This window comes from Argentina silus (genome assembly GCF_951799395.1).
Source record: "Argentina silus genome assembly, chromosome: 12".
Classification (NCBI taxonomy): Eukaryota; Metazoa; Chordata; class Actinopteri; order Argentiniformes; family Argentinidae; genus Argentina; species Argentina silus.
In genome coordinates, this window is record NC_139666.1 from 10,448,601 (window position 1) to 10,471,576 (window position 22,976).

Below are 22,976 nucleotides of genomic sequence, written 5' to 3' on the forward strand. Positions count from 1 at the left end.
TTTGGTTGAAATTCAATTTGATACCTTTTACGTTGTGTTCAGGTGGATTTGTCTACTGTATCCAGTGCAGATTTAAGGCATTTTCTGACAAGAATTGAGCTTAAAGTGTCCTACATTCTTTGTTCGGCTCAAATAATAAGAAATCTATTTTGAAAGTCATCTCAGTTAAGCCGTTCAGAGAGGATTAGGGAGTCAGAGGCTACTATATGACTGGCCACAGGAATTATGTGGTTTAGAAACCTCCTGTTGAACTATTGGAGGAAATGTCTGTCAGACAGAGAATCGACATTAGGCTCATTGGCAGTGGATTGGCTGTGACTGCATAGTTTATAGGGCAATTCAACTTGGCACTAGTTGAATGGTGCAGTGCCCAGACAGTACCTTTGTCATGCGCAGTCGAATGCCCACTGCCCCCTGTGTTATGGTGTCTTGTTGAGAGAAGTGATTACCCCAGTATCCATGCCAACAGTCATACGCGCTGCTACCAGAGCACATACCAGTCTCCTGGTTACTGGTGAGTTGTCTCTCAGGCTCTCACCACTGTCAGGACGGCAGAGTCACTACCTACAGTATCTTCTACGGTAGACTAAATACCCATCTCTTTAGGTTCCACCTGGGCTCCTCCTCCCCAGACCTCTCCACCCCTTAACACTTCCCAAACATACTCACTTGTACAGTACCTGAAGTTTTGCATAAAAACAAATACAAAACATACTTGTTTTCTTACTTTCTCTGAACACTGTGACTGCTTGTGGTACTTATTCATATGGAAGGTTTTGCTTAGGATGACTGTGATGTATAGTTGATTCACTTACTGCTAAATGACTAAAATGTAAAAAGTCTAAAATGTCTCCGTAGAAACGCTAAGTGAGTTAGCCAAACAGCAAGGTGACTCCACACAGGCCGTATATGAGCATAGCCCAAGGTCAGGGTCACTGACTCATTCTCCATACAGATGTTATAAGAATAACCCAAGGTTAAGGTGACTGGATCACACAGATGTGTTTCATCACTCAGACTGATGTCAGCTCCACCTGGTTCAGATGGACTCACCCCCAGATGTTACCCACGTTTGCTTACATTGCACCGCAATTATTTCCAATCATAAAAGCATGTTTGTTTTGTCTTTTTTTTTTTTTTGTCTTTTAAACCAGCGCTGTGCATGAGGTGATAAAACACTGTTAGGTTTCATCAACTGTTATTGTTTTATCTGATGTGTTTTTTATATATATATATGTGATGATTCGGTGGTATGGTTGTATACATCTCCTATTCCTGTATTTGGAGGGTGTCTACAGATTCTCAGTATTCCTATAGTTGACTCTGTACAGTATGTCTACTCTTCACATGGCCTTTATTTAGTCAGCTTGGACCATTACTGGACATTGACTGCCATAGTTGAGAGACTGAAAGACACCATGATTGACATCTATAATACGCCTTTTCTTTCTGCTGCGCCTTTTAAAAGGTCACATTGACGTAAGCTGAAACGTTCTATCTCAGAGTGTAGTCACTGGTTGAAGGTTAGAGCTGGACAAAGATGTATATCTCCAGAGGGATCAATCTGCTCCAATTTTGAACAGCTAGTTAGCATTCAGCTCAGTGGCGCTCATCGACGTATCAGAACCTGTGGAGATGCGGCTGTGTGCCCAATGTCTGAGGAAGCACAGCGTGTTATCTGCTATCTGCCTCCAGTGAGCCATCTGGTCCACTTTGACTGGCAAGTCCCACTTGTGTTAGCATTGTGGGCTAGATCCATGTGCTGGGATTGGGAAACAACGATTTGTGGGACTCGACTGTAGCAGAATGTCTCAGAAATGCCTCTCAGTGTCTTGATACTGTGGGTTGACCATCTTGTATAGTACTCTTGTCTCAGATCTATGTGTGCTTTAGCCCACTCCTTTGGCAATCATTGCCAGGCTCTCCAATACATGTTAGGCATGACAACTATACTCAGAGGAATTAGCTGCAGCACATCCTGATCTGGGTCCAGGCTCAGGTCTCCAGTCACCTCAGTGTAAATTTTCACTTCTTTTTTTTAAATTAACTTCCTTTAACATTGAATTACAATTAGTCCTTCTAGTTTGACTGCAGTATGGCGTGGCCAGCCTTGTGAATCAAGCTGTGAATGCAGAGCTTCTGCTCCACTGACGTTGTTCTGCTTCCAGAGGTGTGTTTTAGTGCTGCTCTGTATTGGGCTATGCTCCCTGCAGTGTGCTGCCTGCTAACTGCACCACCCTAACAGGTTAGATTTAACCAGGCACAGACTCTAGGATGACTAGTGGAACAGCTTGCTCCTTGTAAATTCCATATGAAACATGTTTGGTTGATTGATTTATATTTGATAACCAGAAATGTGTCCATATGAAATAGAAGAAAATCCTAGCTCATGTCTGGATGCTGTGTAGACCCATCTAGTATAGATGATAACAGTCAATTTTTTGACTTTCTCTTGTGTTATGAACAAACAAGCAGATTACTAGCCTCTGAGCGACAGCCAGAAGAATTGCATGTAATCTGTTCAGTTTGTTACGTGCTAATCCTGTGTGTAAACCACTTCAATTCCATTTTGCACTTCATCAAGCTCAGGACATTTTGACGTTGCTGTGTTAGAGAGGGGACTTGAGGTGGGAAATGGCAGGAGTCCTCTGAAGACGTTTGTATCAGTGCCTGCTCATGAAGAAAACATGCACACACACACACGCACACACACACAGGCTCTGGGAGAGGTACAGGCAAACATGCCAGGCTCGCAGCAGTGCCGCTCAACCACCCTCCTGATCCGACACAGGAGAAAAAGAACAGAGGGATTCAAAGGTTAAACCCCAAAAAAGAAAATAAAAGAATCCCAATTTTCATCAGAGTGAAGCCTGACACATCTGGAGAGCTTCAAAGCTGCTGCAAACGCACAGACTTCAAGGTATCATATTTATACAGACGATCAGCTAAGAATAGGGAAAGGAGAAAGAGACACAGAGAGAGAGAGAGAGACAGAGACACAGAGAGAGAGAGACACACACACACACAGAGAGAGAGACACACAGAGAGAGAGAGAGACACACACAGAGAGAGACAGAGAGAGAGAGATCAGGAGAGAGAGAGAGAGAGAGTACACCCTGCGGAAAAAATTGGCCTTGAAAGAAATGTGAAAAACAAGAAAGATTACTTCAGAGCAGAAATATTTTTGTTCTTCTGAAATTACAGGATTTGCATTTTTGTGTCACCATGCTGGCTGCTGGAAGCTCTATTACAGACTAGGGATGAACTAATCTGTTTTTGGGGGGATCGATACCGATTTCGGTATCAACACAATTTGCAGTATCTTCTGCTCACAGTATCGATAGCCGATATCCATCCGGGGTTTGTTTGATTGATTGCAGTGGAAAGTGGAGTTGCAGGGACTGGTGTTATCTTGGCAATAATCGGCTTTGTTCTGTCACTTTACCAACTTTATCATCCACAACGAAAAGTAAATGAATAATCAACAGGCAGAAAAGAACAGATATTGCTTCTCTCCCCTGCTCCGTGGCTCTGTGTGTGTGTGTGTGTGTGTGTGTGTGTGTGTGTGTGTGTCTGTGTGTGTGTGCGTGAGACATGTCTGTGTGTGCGTGAGACATGTCTGTGTGTGTGTGTGTGAGTGCAGCCCCTCCCTGTCTTATTCTCTCACAGCTGAGGGGGGAAAAATCTCTCTCTGCTTCTCGCTTCCATGTAATCTGCCTCGACACAACTCCTCAGAATATGACTCCATTGTAATAATACCCCGGCACCCAGTGTAGACATTTGTATGTGCCAGCAGCGCCAACGACAACTCACTGTAGAGAAATTTGCCTCACGTCTTTATCCGTCATAGATCGGTTCGCTGCATCGGACAAATTAAAGGAATATCAGCCGATCACCAATCTAACATTTTGCACGAAAATGTTGGATCGATCAATCCACCCCAAGGCTCTTCTACTCTACCACAAGTTACAAAGTACTGAGTGACTCATCTCAGGCGGCTGCGTTCTATGGCTTTAGCACAAAAAGACAAAGTGATGTCTGGTAGGTGTTTAGCTTTCATAATGATCATCCAGAGACGCCGATTTCAATGGGTCTGCTGTTAGTGAGGGAGGGAGGTAGGAAGGAAGGGAGGGAGGGCGAGGGAGGGAGGGAGGGTGAGAAGAAGTGTAATCTCACTGCAGCCCACTAATGTCAGCATGGGGCTTGACTGATGCGCTAGAGCTGGATTGCTGCATGGACTTTCAACTTTATTCCTCTCCCTCCGTCTTTCCCACCCTCCTCCTCTCATGTCCTCTCGCACTCTATCTCTCCCTTACATCATTCTCCCTTCTCTCCTCATGTTTTCCCTTCCTCCTCTCCTCATATGCCCTCCTCTAAGCTCTCTTTCTCTCGCTCCCTCTCTCTCTCTCACTCCCTCACTCTCTTCCTCCCTTTATTTCCCCCCCTCCCTCTGTGACAGCAGTATAGGGAGGATCATTGATTAATTCCTCTCCGGCTGCCCAGTGCAAACTGTAATCAGCCACATTTGGAGAGCAGCGCAGCGCTCACTCTCTCTATTCCTCCTTTTTTATTTGTTTTGTCTTTTGCTTTATTCACTCTGTTCCTCCTCCACTTGCCAAAATCTGTGTGGAGGGTGGGGGTGGGAGGGGAGGGGAGGGGACACGGGGACTCTCACCTTCCCGTACAGCGCTGCATTCATTTTGCCTCCGCTAATGCTGTGGATGCTGAGAGAGAGTGAGAGAGAGAGAGAGAGAGCGAGAGAGAGAGAGAGAGAGCGAGAGAGAGAGAGAGAGCGAGAGAGAAGCGGCGAGCAGTGAAGTGCTAAGCCCAGTCACCAGTTGAATGCTGCCAGTGTGCATCGATGGGAGCGCTCGCTGGGGCAGAAGAATCACTTGGGTACCCCCCAATGAGCCGAGCCACCGGGCGGATTCTCCGGAGCTCTCGCTAAGGGGGCCTCCACCCTGTCTGCTTGCCCACTCCATGCAGGGAATGAGTGTTTTTAAATGCCTGCTGTCCTGCCCAGCTCTCTGGCTCTGCTGTTGACTGTAAGTTGCTCTTCGGGGAGGAGTGGGGGGCGAGGGCGGTGAGGGAGTGCTGACAGGTTGGCAGTGTTTTAGTGCAGAGCAATGAGCAGTTTTAACATTCTGGCTGCTGCATTGAGAGACCTTTGATGGTGCATGCAGAATTACAGTTTGCCATACCAGGCAGAGCTTTTATTTATCCTATTCTAATTTCCAGTCAAAATAATAATTGCTGCATGTGGAATTAAAATGCCTGATTAATTAACAGGGGCTTTTTATTTCCTATTGGTGCTGTGTGTCTTGGCTCAGTTGTTGTCACCAGATGGGTTCTAATTAGTAGAACATTCCAGAGAGTAAGTTAGTGAAGAGAGTGTCCTGTCTGTCTGTCTGTCTGTCTGTCTGTCTGTCTGTCTGTCTGTCTGTCTGTCTGTCTGTCTGTCTGTCTGTCTGTCCGTCCGTCCGTCCGTCCGTCCACCCAGTTGAGGTCCTTGAAGTGGAGAGCAGGACTTTAATTCTCTCTTTCAAGAGGACGAGTGGGGGACGGTCATGTCTCCATGGTGATGGTATTGTATGTCTCCTGTTTATTGTTGTGAGAGGATGTCTCATACGGGAGAGTATACAAAGAATAATTGCAGACAATACCAGAGTAATTACAATCGTTGTGTGTGTGTGTGTCTGTGAACTCTCTGCTGTACTCTCTGACATCAGTATTGGTTGTATTTGGGTTATCCTTTTTGTACTCAACTACACAGGGGTGTCTGTGGGGGAGAGACCTCTGACTGAATCCTCTTCAGTTGTCAGCTTGAATCATAGCAGGGGAATGGGGGGTTTTAAAGGAGGGATACAGGGCCACTGCCCCCTTCTCCTGTCAGGTATACTGTACCTGCCCAGTGCACACACCACCTCCAGGGGACTGTAAATGCCAGCATTGTCCACTGGCCCGACTCCCATTCACTCTCCTCTGTCGGAGATTCAGCCTCAGAGATGTCACACTGGATCTGTGTCTCACTCACTCATGTCCCCTCTCCTTCTCTCTGAACTCCCTTTTCTCTCTCAAATGGGTTAGAAAGTTGTCTGTTTACAAACTAGGACTACAAGCCCTGGAGAGGGATGTGCTTAAAAAGATTTTTATGAAATGTTGTCATTTTGGGGTTTAGCGATCAAAGATTGGTTTGTTTGTTATGGGGGAGTATTTTATGGCCATCAGTCTGTGGCAGTAACCGTCATTGAGGCTAAAAAGGTGCATTGCTCACATCTCTCTCTCTCTATCTCTCACGTCTCTCTGCAGCCACCAGTTCCACCAAGCTGGAAGACCTGGGCTATCTTGATGACCAGCGCAACACTCCCCTGCGGACGTCCATTCGCCTGCCCTGGCACAATACTGGAGGACGGGCACCACAAGACTCCAAAGGTAGGACTGACCACTCCATAACAACATGGGAACCCTACACACAATACAGTAACAACTCCCCAACATAGGCCATAGAGAGGAACTTTACTACTCCGTAACAATGTCTTAGGATCTCGTTTCGCCTATAATCAGGATAATCTAAGTAGTGTGAGTACAGCATGCATGTACAGTAGCCTTACTACTAGAACTGAATAGCCACTGCATTCATATCAACTTGAAACCTGAACATAGAAACCTACTGTAGGAGAATTGTATCGCCTGACTCCTCCACAGTAGTGGTGCTACTTCATGTCTAGGTACAAAGTACAACGACACAGGTACAATATCGGCCTCCATCATTTCCAATTTTCAGACAGCATCTATGCTGCTAACACCATGTAGAATTCTTAGTTTTTTAAATCGCAGCGCTCATTGAAAGATATCCCAGGGAGTTCATATTTGATCAGTCGTATGAATAATGTAATATGACATCATTAGATGCATGCATATTTAACACATTTAACCCTATTTTTTTTCTTCTTCTGCACTGGCTGTCAATACAGAGTGGTTAACATTATGTAAATGGTTTAGTTTTCATATCCCCCTGACAGACAGAACAAACCTCTGCATTGCGCAACAGTCCACATTAATGATAGGCTTTCCAGACTTAGTAAGCAATCTGATGAAACAATTTGATTTTTGTAAATTGCAAACCTTTGCCATACACCTCCACTATTGCCAAAAGCAGTTTGAATGCTTCTCCAACTGAACCGCAATTCCCAGCGTACATCGGACTGGCGATGGTGGGGTACTGTGTTATCTCTCAACAGAGGTGTGTGGGAGAGACACAGTCAGGGATGAGCTTGCCCTGTAGGATAGCAGTTACACAGTTACAAACAGAGAGAGAGAGAGAGAGAGAGAGAGAGAGAGAGAGAGAAGGCTAAAAGAAAGAGAAAAAGCGAGAGATGCAGCAGAGGTAAATAGCACACGTTTGCGTGGCAGTGGACACTGCGACCCAGGCAGGCCGTAGCCATCTCCTCCCCCTCTCTAACGACCCTGAGAGAGAATTTGGCCTGCAGCAGGTGTTTTTTCGTTAGGCTGACCGTCTGTCACATACCTCACAACAGGCCTGCAGCACACTGCGATTACTACCGTTGATTAACTGTCCTGACAGCCACAGACCACGGGACACTTTTCATTCTCTCAAATGATCTGAGGGACGATCCCCGACTCACAAAGACTCGCGAAGATGAAAAGAGAAGCGGTGACGCGACGGCGCGCTCGTTTCGTATCGTAGACGTCTCTAGAATTCGGAGCGTGGTCTCTGGATTCTGATTGGTCTGCGTCTGTGTGTTCGTGTTTGATCTCGGCACGTGTCCCTTTTGCAATGGAGAGAGGTGTTGTGCGTTTATTGCGTCATGTCATCTTTGCCGAAAGAGAGCTGAAGCTCGTGTGTGACTGCTTTTTTGGCCACTGCTTTTCAATACCTGTGGGAATGCGTCATACATTATATAACGTTCCAGGTTATTATGTCATGAATTCATTTGAAGTATTTACTAATCTGTAATCCCCGCTTCCAATAATGGGTCTGTCTGACACGTGTCCGTCCAGCTCGTTTTGCCCACATTATATAAAGATGCAGGGGACTTTCAATTAATCTGTAAAGTGTAAAGACTGTGATATGCATCTTTTAATATTACTAATGGTTTGTCCGCTTTGTCCCCTGCAGCTCGTTTCTCTCCTTACAAGCCGGTGGACATCATGCTCAAGCCACTGCTGTTCGAGGTGCCCAGCATCACCACAGACTCTGTGTTCGTGGGCCGCGATTGGCTCTTCCAGCAGCTGGAGGACATCTTGAAGGGGAGCGAGTCCGCAGATAACCGTGGCGCCGTCGTCGTGGGCAATGTGGGCTTCGGCAAAACGGCTGTCATCTCCCGGCTGGTGGCCCTCAGCTGTCACGGCGGCCGCATGCGCCAGATTGCCTCCAACAGCCCCAGTGCGTCGCCAAAAAGTAAGGATTCTAATCCCGTTTTTGCCGCAGATTATTGTCCAGAAGAGGCACCAAAGACTGCCAAGCAACACCCAGGCTCTCGTGCACCAAAGATGTCAATGTAAACCAATAGAAACCAAATTCAGTCAGGGGGCTGACTGAGGATGTGTACAGAGAGTGTTACATAAAGGAGATTTGATTGTTGGTTGTCACATGTAATGGTCAAAATTACAGCAGCACTAACCACCTGACACCTTTTACTCCTCACTCATTTCTACAGTTTGTACAGCACAGTGACAATGGTTTTTGTAGGCTGAATGGTACTGCCTCTGAATGCTATATGTTTGCTTAAAGGAGACAACCTTGGACACACTGATGTAATTCTATGGGCTTTGATTCTATGGTTCTTGATTCTTTAATTTTATGGTCGTATCTAGCTTAATACGTCATAACACTTAATAGGCTATCTATGGCAGTGTATGTATGTAGAATACATCAATGTAAACTTACAGCATGCAGTTAAACCTCCTTGAGGCATCCAGATGAAGACTTACCCTCTGACTGACTCTGTCCTCCCAGGTGGGGCCTCCTCCAGCACAGACCTTCCCCTCAGCCAACCTCCCCAGCCCACACCGCCCCCCAGTGCCACCAACACCTTGCGGAACAACAACAACAGCTGCCCCGGGACCCCCGAGATCCAGAGACGCAAGGAGGAAGCCGTCAAACGCCTCGCCACCAAGGTACAGTACCGCAGGCTCCCAAGCCTATAACAAACCAAACCCAGCACTGTCAATATCACATTTGTCACTTTGGGATTCATTGAAAGGAAACTGCAGCTCTCCTTTTAAAGTTGGTCTGAGTATTTCATGATTATGGTGACTATGTAGGTCTTACGTTTGCCTGTTAACTCTTTTATAGCGCTAGGTAGCTTGTAATCAGTGTCTTATTCCACAAGTCAGGTTGAAAGGAGGACATTCTTTTTTTTTTACGGTGAAGCCTATCTATCTCAGTATAGTAAAGAAGTGGTTGAGGGCGATTAGGGCCTATATAACTTAAAATAAAAATCTGTGTTCTCAAGAATTACTTCATAATATTACTCCTTCCCCCCTGTAGATCTAGCAGGGATATTACAGGTTTTTTCTGAGTCATGTCCTTTCATATTGTGCGTTTCCTTTAGTATGCATGAGTTTTTGTCCACAAACACGACACTGCTGGAGCACCCGACTGATTTATGTTTGTTTACATTCATTCTGTATTATATCAAGCCAGTGAATTAAAGATACCCCAGGGGTTCCTCCAGGTTTATAGAAGACAATCACACAACAGGTCTCTGGGGAGATGAATTCCCACATCATAGAGGTGGTTTGATTTGAGGAGAAATGGGTTAGTTAAACAACCTCACCATTCCCTTCATCACATGAAGGTGAAATCCAACATGGGGTCTCTGGTGTCTCATTTTCAGCTATGCATCTCTAATCTAATGCAGAGGGAAAGGTTGAGAACCCCATTCCAGATGTTTTAACATGTTGTGATTGGCTGGGCACTCTCCTGTCACTCACAGAGAGAGGAGAATGACGTGAATGTATGGGCCAATGCAAGACTCCCCTTGGACTAAGCCTCCGTGTTGCCAAGGGAACATGTTAGCAGTATGGTCAGAGAGGCTTCAGGGTAGAGTAAATTGCCCATATCAGAAGGATTCTGGCTCACAGTTAAGAAGATGGAGGATGGCAGCTTCATGGAGCGTGAGACAATAGTCAACACAGAATAGCCTGGTTGTAGCTTTATTCCACCATAGGTTTTGGTTTGAACAACTTGTCATTATCTTCTCTGGTAACAATACACATGATTAACATTAAACAAAGGGAATAATATGAAACTTATCTTGTCAGCATTAGCTCTGTAAAAGCTCCTGTTTAATTCCAGTAAGTGTCCATTCATGTTAACAATGTCAACAGTGATTTCGGCATCAACACCTGTTTACACTCATTAAGTCTAATATATTGGATCTGCTCATGTTGAAATTGCCTCTAAGGAACCCTGCTGGGTTTTCTGAAGCGTGATTACAGTTTATATATATACTGCCTAATTGTTCCCTTCCTGAAAGTTGCCTTCCTGCAGCTTTGTAAATAACCATCTGACATGTACTATAGCTCCTTATTTGATGATGTTCATTAGCTTGTGTTGTTAGAAGAAGATGAGCTCCCTGATATCCATCTTGGAGCCCAGCATACTATTTCACATGCTGTACATGTTAACTTAACTACAACTTTCAAACCCATGACATTTGTTCACTCTTGGTCTTAAGCTGAAGGGTAGAGGTCCTTTAAAACTAGACGGAAAAAAAAAGATGCTTGCTTGTTATTGAACAGAAAGAGGGAACTCGAAGGAAATCTGTTCCTGCAGCATACTGCAGCACCATAGAACATATTTTCTCATCACTGCTAAATGTAAAGGAGATGGTTCTCGTAGACATCACCCTCATATCCAAGCCACTGATGCAGCCAGTAGTATTTGATGGGCTTTTGGAGGTTCAATCAGGCAGTTTTGGGGCATTGTTATCTGCATTACAAAGTCGCTGCAGTCACGACTCAGTTGTACTGCAGAGGATCCACCTTTAGAAGCATGTCTCCAGCCGTCTATGGTTCATTGACGAGGTTCTTTTGATGAGCTATGTGCTTTTTCTTCTCCCCATCTCAGAAATTGACATCTGTCCAATTCTGCTTGTTCTCAGTACACAACACTGTGCAGAGCGCAAACACACAGTGTGTAACCGCAATAGAATTGTGTTTAGGATGTCGCTAGCAAAGCAAGGTTCTTTTGTCCTTTTTCCAGTGAACACATTATTATCTAGAAATGATTTCTTGGTATCCTTATAATTCCCATAATTCCCATACAGCGAAAGGCCTCTTGGCAGGGGAGCTGGGTAGCAGTACTTAGCCAATGGTCCTCCTTGGACTGCTTTAGCATTTTACTCTGTAAAAAAGCAGACTGAGAGAATTCTCCAAGTCCACTTAAGACTCTATACTGCAGATTGATATCCTTGGCCTGCCCGACTCAAAGAAGCTGTGTCGGACCAGGAAGTTTCCCCCCAGAGGAGGTGTAGAACAAGCTATCCCTATTAACCCCGTCTGTCCAAGTAGTGAGGAGCGTAATCCGTCAAGGAAAAGGATTCAATAATTAGGGCCGTGACAGTTACACGGCGACCGCCGGTTACACAGTTATACGTGGACAACGGTGAAAACAACTTTTATTTTATTAATATAAATATACTTTGCCCAATAGCTGGAATGTAAAGTAATGATTATGAACAATTGTTTTGCTACCCTAATCCATCTACCTAACTGTCTCCATCGCCTCCCAAAGGGAGAGCGTAATGCTCTACTTTCGCTTTTACTTTGATGGTCCACAGGTCAAGTCGTTTTCAGCTATAGAAGTGACTGCATGCTGTTATATAGAATTGTTTTTGTTATAACGAATACTTGCATGACGATCAACCGCCGCCCAAAAATTTCACGACCCTACCAATAAAACATCACAGGAAATGAAGACGCAGCTATAGAGGCAGCCCAGGCATCTCTGCCTCAAGGTGCCCGCCTGTCCTACAGTCATGTGCCAAGTCCTCTACCAGTCCACTATCAATGACAAAGATCATTCCAGGTCTGGGGGCGTCACTTTGGTACGGGTAAAGTGCTTACTCCTGATTTATTAGTTCATGTGGATTATATGTCCGTTTTCAGATGTCACTGTGGGTGTGATTTACTCAGTGGTTTGAGTCCAAGAAATCTGAATGGCCACATTTATAATATTTAATTTGATAATGACTGTGTTCTTCTGGGCCAACCACTTCTCTGACCTCTCAAAAGTGTTGTCGTCATTGTGGTTGGGGACAGCAGTCGTGTCAGCCAGCCAGCCAGCCAACCAGCCAGGCAGAGAGGCTGAGGCTACGTGTGTGGTGCCTGTGCCTGTGCAGTATCCGCCAGCAGTCACCTGCTCCTCCTCCTTCCCTCCCCTCTCTCCCCTGTCCCTGGGAAAGTGTGTCAGCTCCTCCAGGTTGGAGTGTAATTAGGACAGAGAGAGTCACAGATCCCCCAGGGCCTCCCCACCTCCGCCCTCCCCATCCCTCTACCCTCTCCAAATCAGACGTCCGTGAAGTGAACACATAAACCTGTTCAGTACAAGTGAAGGTACATCCTACTTTTAGAAACTCCATCTGGGATCCAGTGTTTTGGTATGGAGGTTATTTGAGGTTTTTTCAGCTTACTCAGCTTGTTCATCGTCGCGTCTATGGAGTGAGAATAGGAAGGGAGATGACACCTGCTCAGATGGGCTGGAGCAGGTTATTGTTACTTATGTCTGTGGGGGTTACACAATTTTGTTTGAAGGTCACCCTGCAAGGTCCAACCTTGCGCTGTTTTCAGACCAGAAAATCGCCTTGTACTGTATTTCTCACCTCAGAATTCAATTGTGTCATGGCAACAATATAATGGGGTCATGGGCAGCTTAGTTGGTATACTTAGCTACTTTATTGCTTCAAATGCTTTTTTAGTCAACAAGCCTATTGGCTTTTACACATACTTTGAGGTCGCACAGCCAGCTTTCCAAGATTATTAGCAACTAAAAACAACAATGTAATCTTCTCACTCTTGTTCTCAGTGTAGTATGGTTTTGTAATGCACCAAAGTTGAAAGTCACTGTTTTAAATCGACTAAATGTATAAAAAAAATGTATTCTTCATTTTCCATCCAGGTGGTTGCATACCACTACTGCCAGGCTGACAACACCTACACCTGCCTGGTACCGGAGTTTGTGCACAGTATCGCCGCCCTGCTGTGCAGAGCGCACCAGCTCACTGCCTACAGAGAGCTGCTTCTGAAAGAGCCCCACCTACAGAGCATGCTGAGTCTGCGCTCCTGCGTCCAGGATCCAATGGCTGCCTTCCGCAGGGGCGTGCTGGAGCCGCTGGCCAACCTCCGCAAAGGTACCAACTCACCAACCTGCCCCTGTTCTCTCTCTCCTCTCAATGACCAACTCTCCAACCTGCCCCTGTTCTCTCTCTCCTCTCAATGACCAACTCTCCAACCTGCCCCTGTTCTCTCTCTCCTCTCAATGACCAACTCTCCCTGATGTTCATCATTCAAAGCTTTGCCTTTAACAGTAATTTTCTATGCTACAAAAAAACTTCCTCTATTGCTTGCTGATTTCATATCATTATTTTAAACTGGTCCTTATCTTGTAAAAAATATTGTATTTCGTAGTTGTTGTGAGGATGTTTATGGACCAGAACTTGAAAAACAGCTCACACAGGCTATGTTCTTTAGCTTCAGAGGTTGTACTGTAGCTAGCTACAGTAGTTCTATTGGAACTGTATTTCATCCACAAGTTTGCTCAGAGATCCTTTTGCAACTGCAGATGCTGACAGACCCAGGGTGCTCTTATGTCTCATCAGGTAGAATGCTACTTAAGGTCACTCCAGAAACCATTTAGTGAGAGATGAGAATTCCATCTCCACACAAAGCAACTGAAATATGTGAGTTAAATGGGTTAAGCTGTGGCCTTACTGCCAGAGCTGGGGCTCTCTGGGGACATTGGTAATTGTTTCTGACTATCATTCCTGTGTGGGCTGTGACATCGTATTGATTTTAATTGAAGCTAAACCAAACGAAGTGATTTTGTGTTATTGTTGTCAAGGCAGAATACTGACTCTCCAAGCAGTCGTGAGTCCAATGTGTGTGGTGAATATATTTTCGAGACAGGCAACATGGTGACTACAGTATCTCAAGGTCATTTTGTTGGACACAGCTCCCATGTTCCCTGCTCCCTACTTAATCAATATGTTACTGTAGGAGACCCAGCTTTAGATATAGATAAACAAACCCTGCGTTTGTATGATGGAGATGGAAAATAATTAGTCAATGTGCAAGGTGCAGAAGAAGGGAGAGGTATGCAGGGAGCCTGCGACGGGCCGCAAGGCTAGAACGTGATGTCTCATCCCCTCACATGTCTCCCCCCTCGCTGTTCCCTCCTCTCTCCAAGTTGCCTCCCCCTATGCCCCCCCCCTCCCGTGCATTATTGAAACAAATGGTCTGTTACATTCGGCTTGATATACTGTAGAAATAAAGTTTGGTTTGCGCAGTAGCCTTCAGTATATTAAAATAATCCTTAGCCAGGCCTTATGCTTGCGGCTTTGCAGAAAGTCAAGAAAAAGTTGTCACTGACTTCCAGCCGTTTTTTTCCTGTACAAATATGATTCAACAGTCCAACTGTGAGTTGTTCCCTTCAGATTTTTTCCGTAATGAATATTTCAGAGTGTGTATGATTACTGTGCTGTGTGAGAAGCTGGAAGCGAGGGAAGAAATGAGAAGAAGTAGAAGCCCAGAACAGGCCCCTGCCGTGCAGCTTTGTGAGAGTGGAGCCCTGATGCAGTGCCGCAGTGAAGTAGAGCACATCCTCACGGTTTTACCAAAGAGCAGTTTAGCGTACACGCGGCTGTCTCCTAAAACACACTCATGTTCATTCATCAGCACTGCCCTGTGGAGATGGTGGTGGAATACCAAGTAAAAAACCTTAAAAAAAGGGCCCCGTTAATGCACAAGCACTGCAGTACCATGTAGCTAAGCCATGCTATTTCAGAGTAGTTATATTGTAGGATATTCATCAACTGTAATATCTTACTTTTTCACTACATTCAGTAACTTGTTTGGATCTATCGGTGCCTTTTTGTATAATTGTCATCTGTTTATTAGCACACTTTCAATGAAGAATATCAAGGGTAACATGTGAAGATGTAATGGGACGAAATAAAAGAAACTCTTAATTGGCATTTGTTTAGTTTTTCATTCCACGTCGTCTTTTCCACTTACCCCTCTCTCTTGTGTCTGTGTGTTTCAGAGAGGAAGATCCCAGAGGAAGACCACATTATCCTGATCGACGGACTGAATGAGGCAGAGTTCCATAAGCCAGACTATGGGGACACCATCGCCTCCTTCATCACCAAGATCATCTCTAAGTTCCCCTCTTGGCTCAAACTGGTGCTTACCGTGAGGGTCAATCTGCTGGTGAGGACCACTTTTAGTTCACACAACGAAGACCAGAATATTTGTCTTGATCACATGACCTGCCAGGGGGAAACGATGGGCTTTAATTAGGCCTGTAGATTGTAATTAGGTTTTCTAGTTTTCCTAGTCGGTTCAAGTAGTAAAAAAAAGCACCATTAGAACGCAAGTAATGTACATATGAATTAGTGTGAGAGGGCTGTGTTAGAAATGTAATATATTCCCATATCAAATGCATGCCTTCTGAATGGATAATGGTAATCATATTCATTGGTATTCTCAATTTAATGAATTAATTGAACTGACACCTTGAGTCTGAAAGGGAGACAAATCTCAGCTTGTTAATCACATTCTCGGGTTGGTCTCGGTACAGCTTGCACAGAACCTGCCAATTTCAGGTGAATAAAACAATGTAACTTAATATCCACAAATTCTGCTGGAATTTGTGGATATTCATTTTTAAAACCCTCTGTCACCGAGTGACACCTGCACAGATAGATCCTGACAAGTGTCAAGTTGAGGCGGTTTATGGGGCATCCCTCCTTGTCATACACTATTCTCTACAAAGTGTAATTTCTGTGAAGTGTAGGACGACTGTGGAAGGAGTAGAAACGGCCCCTGACCCAGGAAACAAGACAGCATGGGAACGAAGCATGTAGAACTGAGACGCTGAGTGAGATTGACAGTCATTCTACCAATGGAGGAGATGAGATGAGCTGAGCTGAGTGTGTGTTCAGCTTGCATTGTAGGAGGCTGGTCTTTGACAGGCCTGACAGGCCAAGCAGGCTTGATTGCCTTGACGAGTTGTAATTCAGAGACTGACTGGGATAATATGGCAGCTGACTGACTGACTGACTGACTGATATCCATGGGGCTCCACTCATTAATGCTAGCTCGGTACTGGCCATGGGCGCCCATGGGTATGACTATAGATAGGAGATACTGTAGCAGACAGAGCAGTGCTTAATTTGTTAGTGTGTTGTTTTCTGTGTGTTGTTTTCCAAGACCAGAGCATTCAAATTCTGTTTATAGAATTCTTCCATGACATGCTCGTATGAGTCTACAGGTAGTTGGATGAATCATCCAGTGCGTCACCAAGCTGAGGAAAATGTTCAAAGGTGGAAGGGCCTTAAACCCACAGACACACACACATACTCCCTGTACAGCATAAAAGGGGAGAACCAGGTGATGATGGGAGTGTTAACTTCACCCATTCTAAGGGTGAACAAGATCTCCACGGGTAAGGTTCCTCACAATGGTTGTCAGCCCTGACTTATACAGTACCTACTCTAGCTCCTCAGCTCACCTTCCCGTGCGAGGTGTTACAGACTCCTCGGCCATCTTGTGTATTATTCAGTGTGTTTCCTCTCTCCACTGACGAGATGAGGAGCAGAAAGGTGTTATCTCGCCTCTGCAATGTTTCTCTAGCTTCAGATAGGCAGGGATTGGCCGGATTAAGGTGTATTGATTTCTCAGACCCCTAGGAGTGAGATTGAAGTGTGTGTATGGGCTCTGGCTACACACTGTGCCTGGCAGAAGGGTCCCCCCGGCCCCTCTCAGTTCTCAGTCTCCTAGCCCCCAAGTCTTTGTTTGCCAACACAGTGGCAAGTGTCTGCAGCGGGCCGATAGCTCTGTGCTCAGTGTCAGCTAGCCCCCCTGCTCACTGACCTTGCACTGATAAGAAAACTGGTGGACACACACACACACACACACTCTCACACGCATACACTATAGCCCCCATGAAGAGAGGGATATTGGCCATTTAGAACCTCATTTTCTGCTGCTCTCTGTGGTCAGAAGCGTGACCTGTTTAGATAGTGGAATACTATTCAGTATTACTGCCATATATTCAGGTGTAGGCTTACTGTATATAAAGTAGTTAATTTATTGTCTTATATTATCTTATTGACATGCATGATTTATGTGGTGATGGGACTAATAAATGTAAAACCCAGTAGCAAAAATAATAACAAAGTTGTTATATAAAGTTGTGTCCAACCATTGCGCCTTTCCTAGGAGATCACCAGCCTCCTACCCTTCTCCAAGATCTCCCTGGATGACTTCCCTGACAACAAGGACATAAACAGCGACCTCAACGCCTACATTCAGTACCGCATCAACGGCAGCAAAGACATCATGAACAACATCTCCCTCAACGGCAAGGCGGACCCCGTCATCGTGGGCAAGGTCAGCAGCCACCTGATCTCCCGCAGTCAGGGCTCCTACCTGTACCTTAAGCTGACCCTTGACCTCTTTGAGAGGGGCCACCTGGTCATCAAGAGCGCCAGCTACAAGGTGGTGCCCGTCTCGCTGGCCGAGCTCTACCAGCTGCAGTGCAACATGAAGTTCATGAGCAACTCAGCGTTCGAGCGCTCGCTGCCCATCCTAAACGTGGCGTTGGCGTCTTTGCACCCCATGACGGATGAGCAGCTGTTCCAGGCCATCAACGCCGGCAGCGCCAGGGGCGAGCTGCACTGGGAGGACTTCCAGCAACGCATGGAGGTCCTGTCCTGTTTCCTGATCAAGCGCAGGGACAAAACGCGCATGTTCTGCCACCCGTCCTTCAGAGAGTGGCTGGTGTGGAGGGCGGACGGAGAGAGCAACGACTTCCTCTGTGATCCCAGGTGAGTGAACTCCTGTTCTGGTCATTCAGGTTGGTTGTTGGGAAAGAAAGTTTCATGTTTTCAGAAACTTACCTGGTTAGACATCTGTTGAGGCTTAAAGCTTTTAATCAACCGTACTTTGTCAGATTGTGCTTTGCTGCTTCTGCTCTGCGTCAACAGTGCTGCTCCCTACAAGGATGTAGAGGAAGGTATAATTCAAGCAAATGGGATTACAAGGATGAGAGTTTTCTGTTTGCTAGAGGATGCTGAAAACAGATGTACTGTCAGAGAAATCCAATAATTATCTTGTTTGGCTCTGGATGTTCTGTTCTTGAGTCTCCTTTTAAACGTTTAAGCTAGTGGTGGGGGAAGATATTGATACAGCTGAATATTGCAATATTATTTTCCGCGATTCTGTATCGATACTCTGACTCAGAGTATAGATTTATTTATTTTTTTGCCCACCTCCACCCTCCTTCAGAGGGCAACTTTATTATTTAATTTATAGGTTGTGGTTTTTAAAAATATATAAATGTATAAATACATGATTCAACTGTTTCCCGTCATCAAATGAGAATAATTGTTATTTTTGGCAATATTTTGTACTATCGAACACTTCGCAATACATTGAATATCACAATATGTATTGAATTGCAGCCTGAGATCTGAGATATACTGAGATCTCATGCAATCCCCAGCCCTAATGTCAGCATGAGGGACAGACCCACCAATCAGGCATGAGGCAGTTTTGAATGGTTGTTTGTGTGGTAAATAGGCAGCAAATTTTAGTCAATAAGACGTTCTGGGTAGACGTTCTCTACCCAGGCAAAAGCTGATAATGTCTATTCCTGCGCTAGAAGAGGAAATTAAACCCTCAGACAGTGTTTGTTGTACTCTTTTACCATTACAAATATGTACATCATAGCTCCCTAGTTTGTGACCTCCATTGATCTTGGCCATTTTCTCAAGGGTTCTTCACTAACCTACAAGGATAAAAAAGGAGGCCGACAGTATTTCATTGCAGAACAAATGGCTGAATTTATATCTCATATCTGAAACAAACGCTGACACGTCATATATTTTCCTCTGCTGTTAAGCTCTACTGTGACGGGAAGGTTGACACCCAGGGGAAGCGAGTGATGTTTGGCAGGAAGACAGGGGACTGTCACCATACATCTTGGGTCCCCTCCCTCTCACCTTATCTCTGTGTGGATCACACTGATAGGCTACAAACCCAGGAAATTGAGGCCTCTCCAGTGCTGGGCAGGGGAAATCGATTTAGCTGTAGTCCACTGAGAGTGGTTGTTGGCTGGGCAAGGCTGTTTCCATAAACACTATTCAGAGACCAATAGAAAGGCTATCTAGGGGGTTTAGATAAGTACAGAGAGTCATGAGAATTCCTTCACTTAGGTTGGAAAAGAATTTGCTAATACAGTGCTGCTTGAAAGTTTGTGAACTCCTTGTGCAATTATAGATTTTTTATGTTTTTTTTAAAAATGTTTTTACCATGACATTTTTTTTTATCACAGTCTTTTTTATCAGACGTAACAGGTTTATATTTACCAATTCCATATGTTGGTTTAGAGGAAATCAAGCGTGTAGTAGAAAAACGAAATTATAAAGAAATTAGTGCAGGTGCAAAAATAAGTGAACCCCAAGTTGCATTGGTTAAATCATGTAGGTAAGTAGAATCAGGTGGGTAAATAATTGGGTACCCAATGAACCAATCAAAGGAGAGATCTTTAGGAAAGAGTTTGGGCGGACCTCTGATAAATAGGGATAAGAAACCTGGTCAGTTTTGTGTTACGCATACAGGTGAATGTTACGCATACAGGTGAATGCAAAACACACCATGCTGAGAGGAAAGGAGATCTCAGAGGACATCAGGAAGAGGGTAGTGAGAGCACATCAGTCTGGGAAGGCCATAAAGTCATCTCAACAAGATGTAAGCTCCATCAGTCCACTGTGAGGCAAATAATTTACAAATGGAGAGCAGTGAACATGACAGCAACTGGGCCTAGAATTGGACGTCCTTCCAAAATATCCCCAAGAGCCACAAGAAAAATAATAAATCAGGTAAAAGCCAACCCAAACGTAACATCTAGAGATTTGCAGACCTCCCTTGCTGCATCTCAGGTAACTGTGCATGCTTCAACAATAAGAAGAACACTGAATTGAAATGGCATTCATGGGAGGGTTACTAAGAAGATGCCCCTGCTGTCAAAAAAGAACCAAACTGCCCATCTGGACAAGCCTGAAGGTTTCTGGAAGTCTGTTCTCTGGACAGATGAGTACAAAATTGACCTTTTTGGTCACAATCAAAACCACTATGTTTGGCGAAAACCCAACACTGGGGCTGCTTTTCCTCCTCTGGACCTGGACAACTCCACATCATTAAGGGAACCATGAATTCTGAGGTATACCAGGAGATTCTTGAACAGAACGTCAAGCCATCAGTCAAGGAGCTAAAGCTGGGCTGAAAATGGGTCTTCCAACAAGACAACGACCCAAAGCATTAAAGCAAATCTACCAAAGAATGGCTCAGGAGAAAGAAGATTTGTGTTTTGGAATGGTCAAGTCAAAGTTCTGACCTAAATCCAATTGAGATGCTGTGGCAGGAACTGAAGCGGGCAGTTCATGCCAAACACCTCTCAAACTTCACTCAATTGGCTGAGTTCTGTAAGAAGGAGTGGGCAAAAATCCCTCAAAGCAGATGTCAGAGACTGATTAGTGGCTATATCAGACGTTTACTCCTAAGTTATTGCTGCTAATGGAGGTGCCACAAGCTATTTACTGAAGAGGTTCACATATTTTTGCACATATGAAATCTGAGTTTTTGTTAAATAAACAATGAAAATATATCATAGTCCTTTATTTGGAATGTCTTTATTACAATGTCTTTAATTGGGGTTTAAATTTTATAAGTCCATTTTAATATTTTATACAAAAATAATGACCATCCCTGTAGGGTTCACAAACTTTAAAGCAGCACTGTAGGTGTGATTTTCAAAGACAATGGGTTTTGGAATATAGGCCTCTCGCAATGAATGCTTTGGCATAAGACTTAAAGAGAGAAACCATCATGAATCATGAAACAAACTTATGAATTGGTAAGGACTGAGGCAACAAAAAGGGCAGCCTTTGTGCATATCAAGAGAAAACATTTTAGAGAGTTCTTTAATAAAGCAAGGAAAAAATTGATTCTCGGCTATTACTGTGTATGTGGCCATCTGAAATATTAACAAGTAGTCTGCTGTGTGTTCCACTTGAGCTTAGCTGAATCTGGCATGGAAAAGTCCAATCTGTATAACAGATCTTTATTTCCTGCCGTGTCATCTGGGCCCAGGAGAAAAGGCTAATGTGGTTTATCATCGCTGCCTAATTGTAATTCTGGACCCCTCGCACCCTTGTTTCGATGTCATACATACTCCTTAGATTGGATGATGTCACTGCGTCTGTCTTGTTTGTCCTTCCCACAGTGGGTTGGGCTCACCTTGACATAGCGTGCGGTCACTGACCTACCTTCTCATTCAGACCTCTCCAATAGAAACAAAGGCAAATGACCTGGCACTAGGACAAAGGCCTACAACAAAGGTAGAAAAGCGGTTTCGTCCGCACTGGCTTGTTATTTCCCCCATTTGAAAGAGAAAGCTCGCACACACGCACACACACACACACACAGAGTGGAGGCACTAATAGAGAGGATTTTACCCAGATCAAAGTTAGCTGCAATCATGCGTGGCCTTTTAATGAAGTTCTCTGTTAATTAACACCAGAGCGAGCCTCAGTGAGGATGAGAAGGAACACAAGGGCTGTGTTCCCTCTCTCTGCTCGGCCTGGTGGGCCAGGCAGGGCCGTCTAGACAGCGTTTAACGCTGTGTAATCAGACCATAGCAGAAAAACCCGGAGTAATGGATGGAGTAATGCACCATGATGATGATGATGATGATGAAAACAAACTCTTACATTTCTCAAGACTAGGGGTGTAACGGTTCAGTAAGCCCATGGTTTGGTTCATATCTCGGTTTTTGGGTCACAGGTTTGGTTCAACCTCGGTTCAACATAAAAAAAAAGGGGGGGGGGAAAGAAATCACTCTATATCAGTTGTATACGCCTATCGGCTTGTGTGACTGTCTTACAGGGCTCGTTTTTGGAGCACTAGATGTTTTAATTTGTACCTGATCCCGTTTGTCTTTTATTTTTCCCAATTTCTGACTTATTCAATTTCTCAAATCAAAAATGTATATTATGTATATTATTTCAATGAAATAAATATTCCCAGCAACATTTGCAAATAACCAAAGTTTGCATACTGTACCCAGCTCTACAGTTTGTGACACACATGATACACACAGAATTAAACAGTACACACAGTAAATTATTTGGTAAATTATTATCCTATGTGTGCGTGCTGTAGATCACATTGCTTGTCGTCAAGCCTGTGCCCCATGCTGTTTGTGCCAAAAAAAGTGAGATCATTTATGTTGCTATTAGCCGACAGTATTGGGCAATTTTGGAGTGCATGTTCAACAGGGCATGACAAGCTCAATGTACAGTATGCAATACCGAGTTTCAATTAACGCAAATCTTGGACCATGTACCGAGGGGGCCAGTATCGAACGGGACGGGTAAAAACCATGAACCGAAACACCCCTACTCAAATGAAGATCACAATGAGAGGTCGCCGACTGAACAAGCTTTAGTTTTGAGTGTGAGAGAGAATACAACAATCAGTCCACCAATCAGCCCAGTGCTTGAGAATGGATGATGAGCAATCTCTAATTTCTTAGTCTTTCATTAGGGATGTGTTTTTTCCTTGAACAGAAATTCCGATTTTTCTGACATCATCCTCATACTCTGCGTCGTTGAAAGTGACCTATCCCCAAACCAATATAATTGTTTCCCCATTTTCTATGTTAG

General features: G+C 44.6%; 1 protein-coding gene across 1 annotated transcript in view; it reads left to right on the forward strand.

The window, feature by feature from the left end:
• The window catches only part of tanc1b (tetratricopeptide repeat, ankyrin repeat and coiled-coil containing 1b), a 101,483-nt gene that overhangs the window by 62,413 nt on the left and 16,094 nt on the right, over window positions 1-22,976 (forward strand). Inside the window, exons 8-13 of the mRNA XM_083681645.1 lie at window positions 6,310-6,432; window positions 8,141-8,422; window positions 8,981-9,141; window positions 13,148-13,379; window positions 15,290-15,456; window positions 17,470-18,077. Of these exons, the coding sequence (XP_083537771.1) occupies window positions 6,310-6,432; window positions 8,141-8,422; window positions 8,981-9,141; window positions 13,148-13,379; window positions 15,290-15,456; window positions 17,470-18,077 (1,573 nt within the window). The remainder of the gene's footprint in view (window positions 1-6,309; window positions 6,433-8,140; window positions 8,423-8,980; window positions 9,142-13,147; window positions 13,380-15,289; window positions 15,457-17,469; window positions 18,078-22,976) is intronic.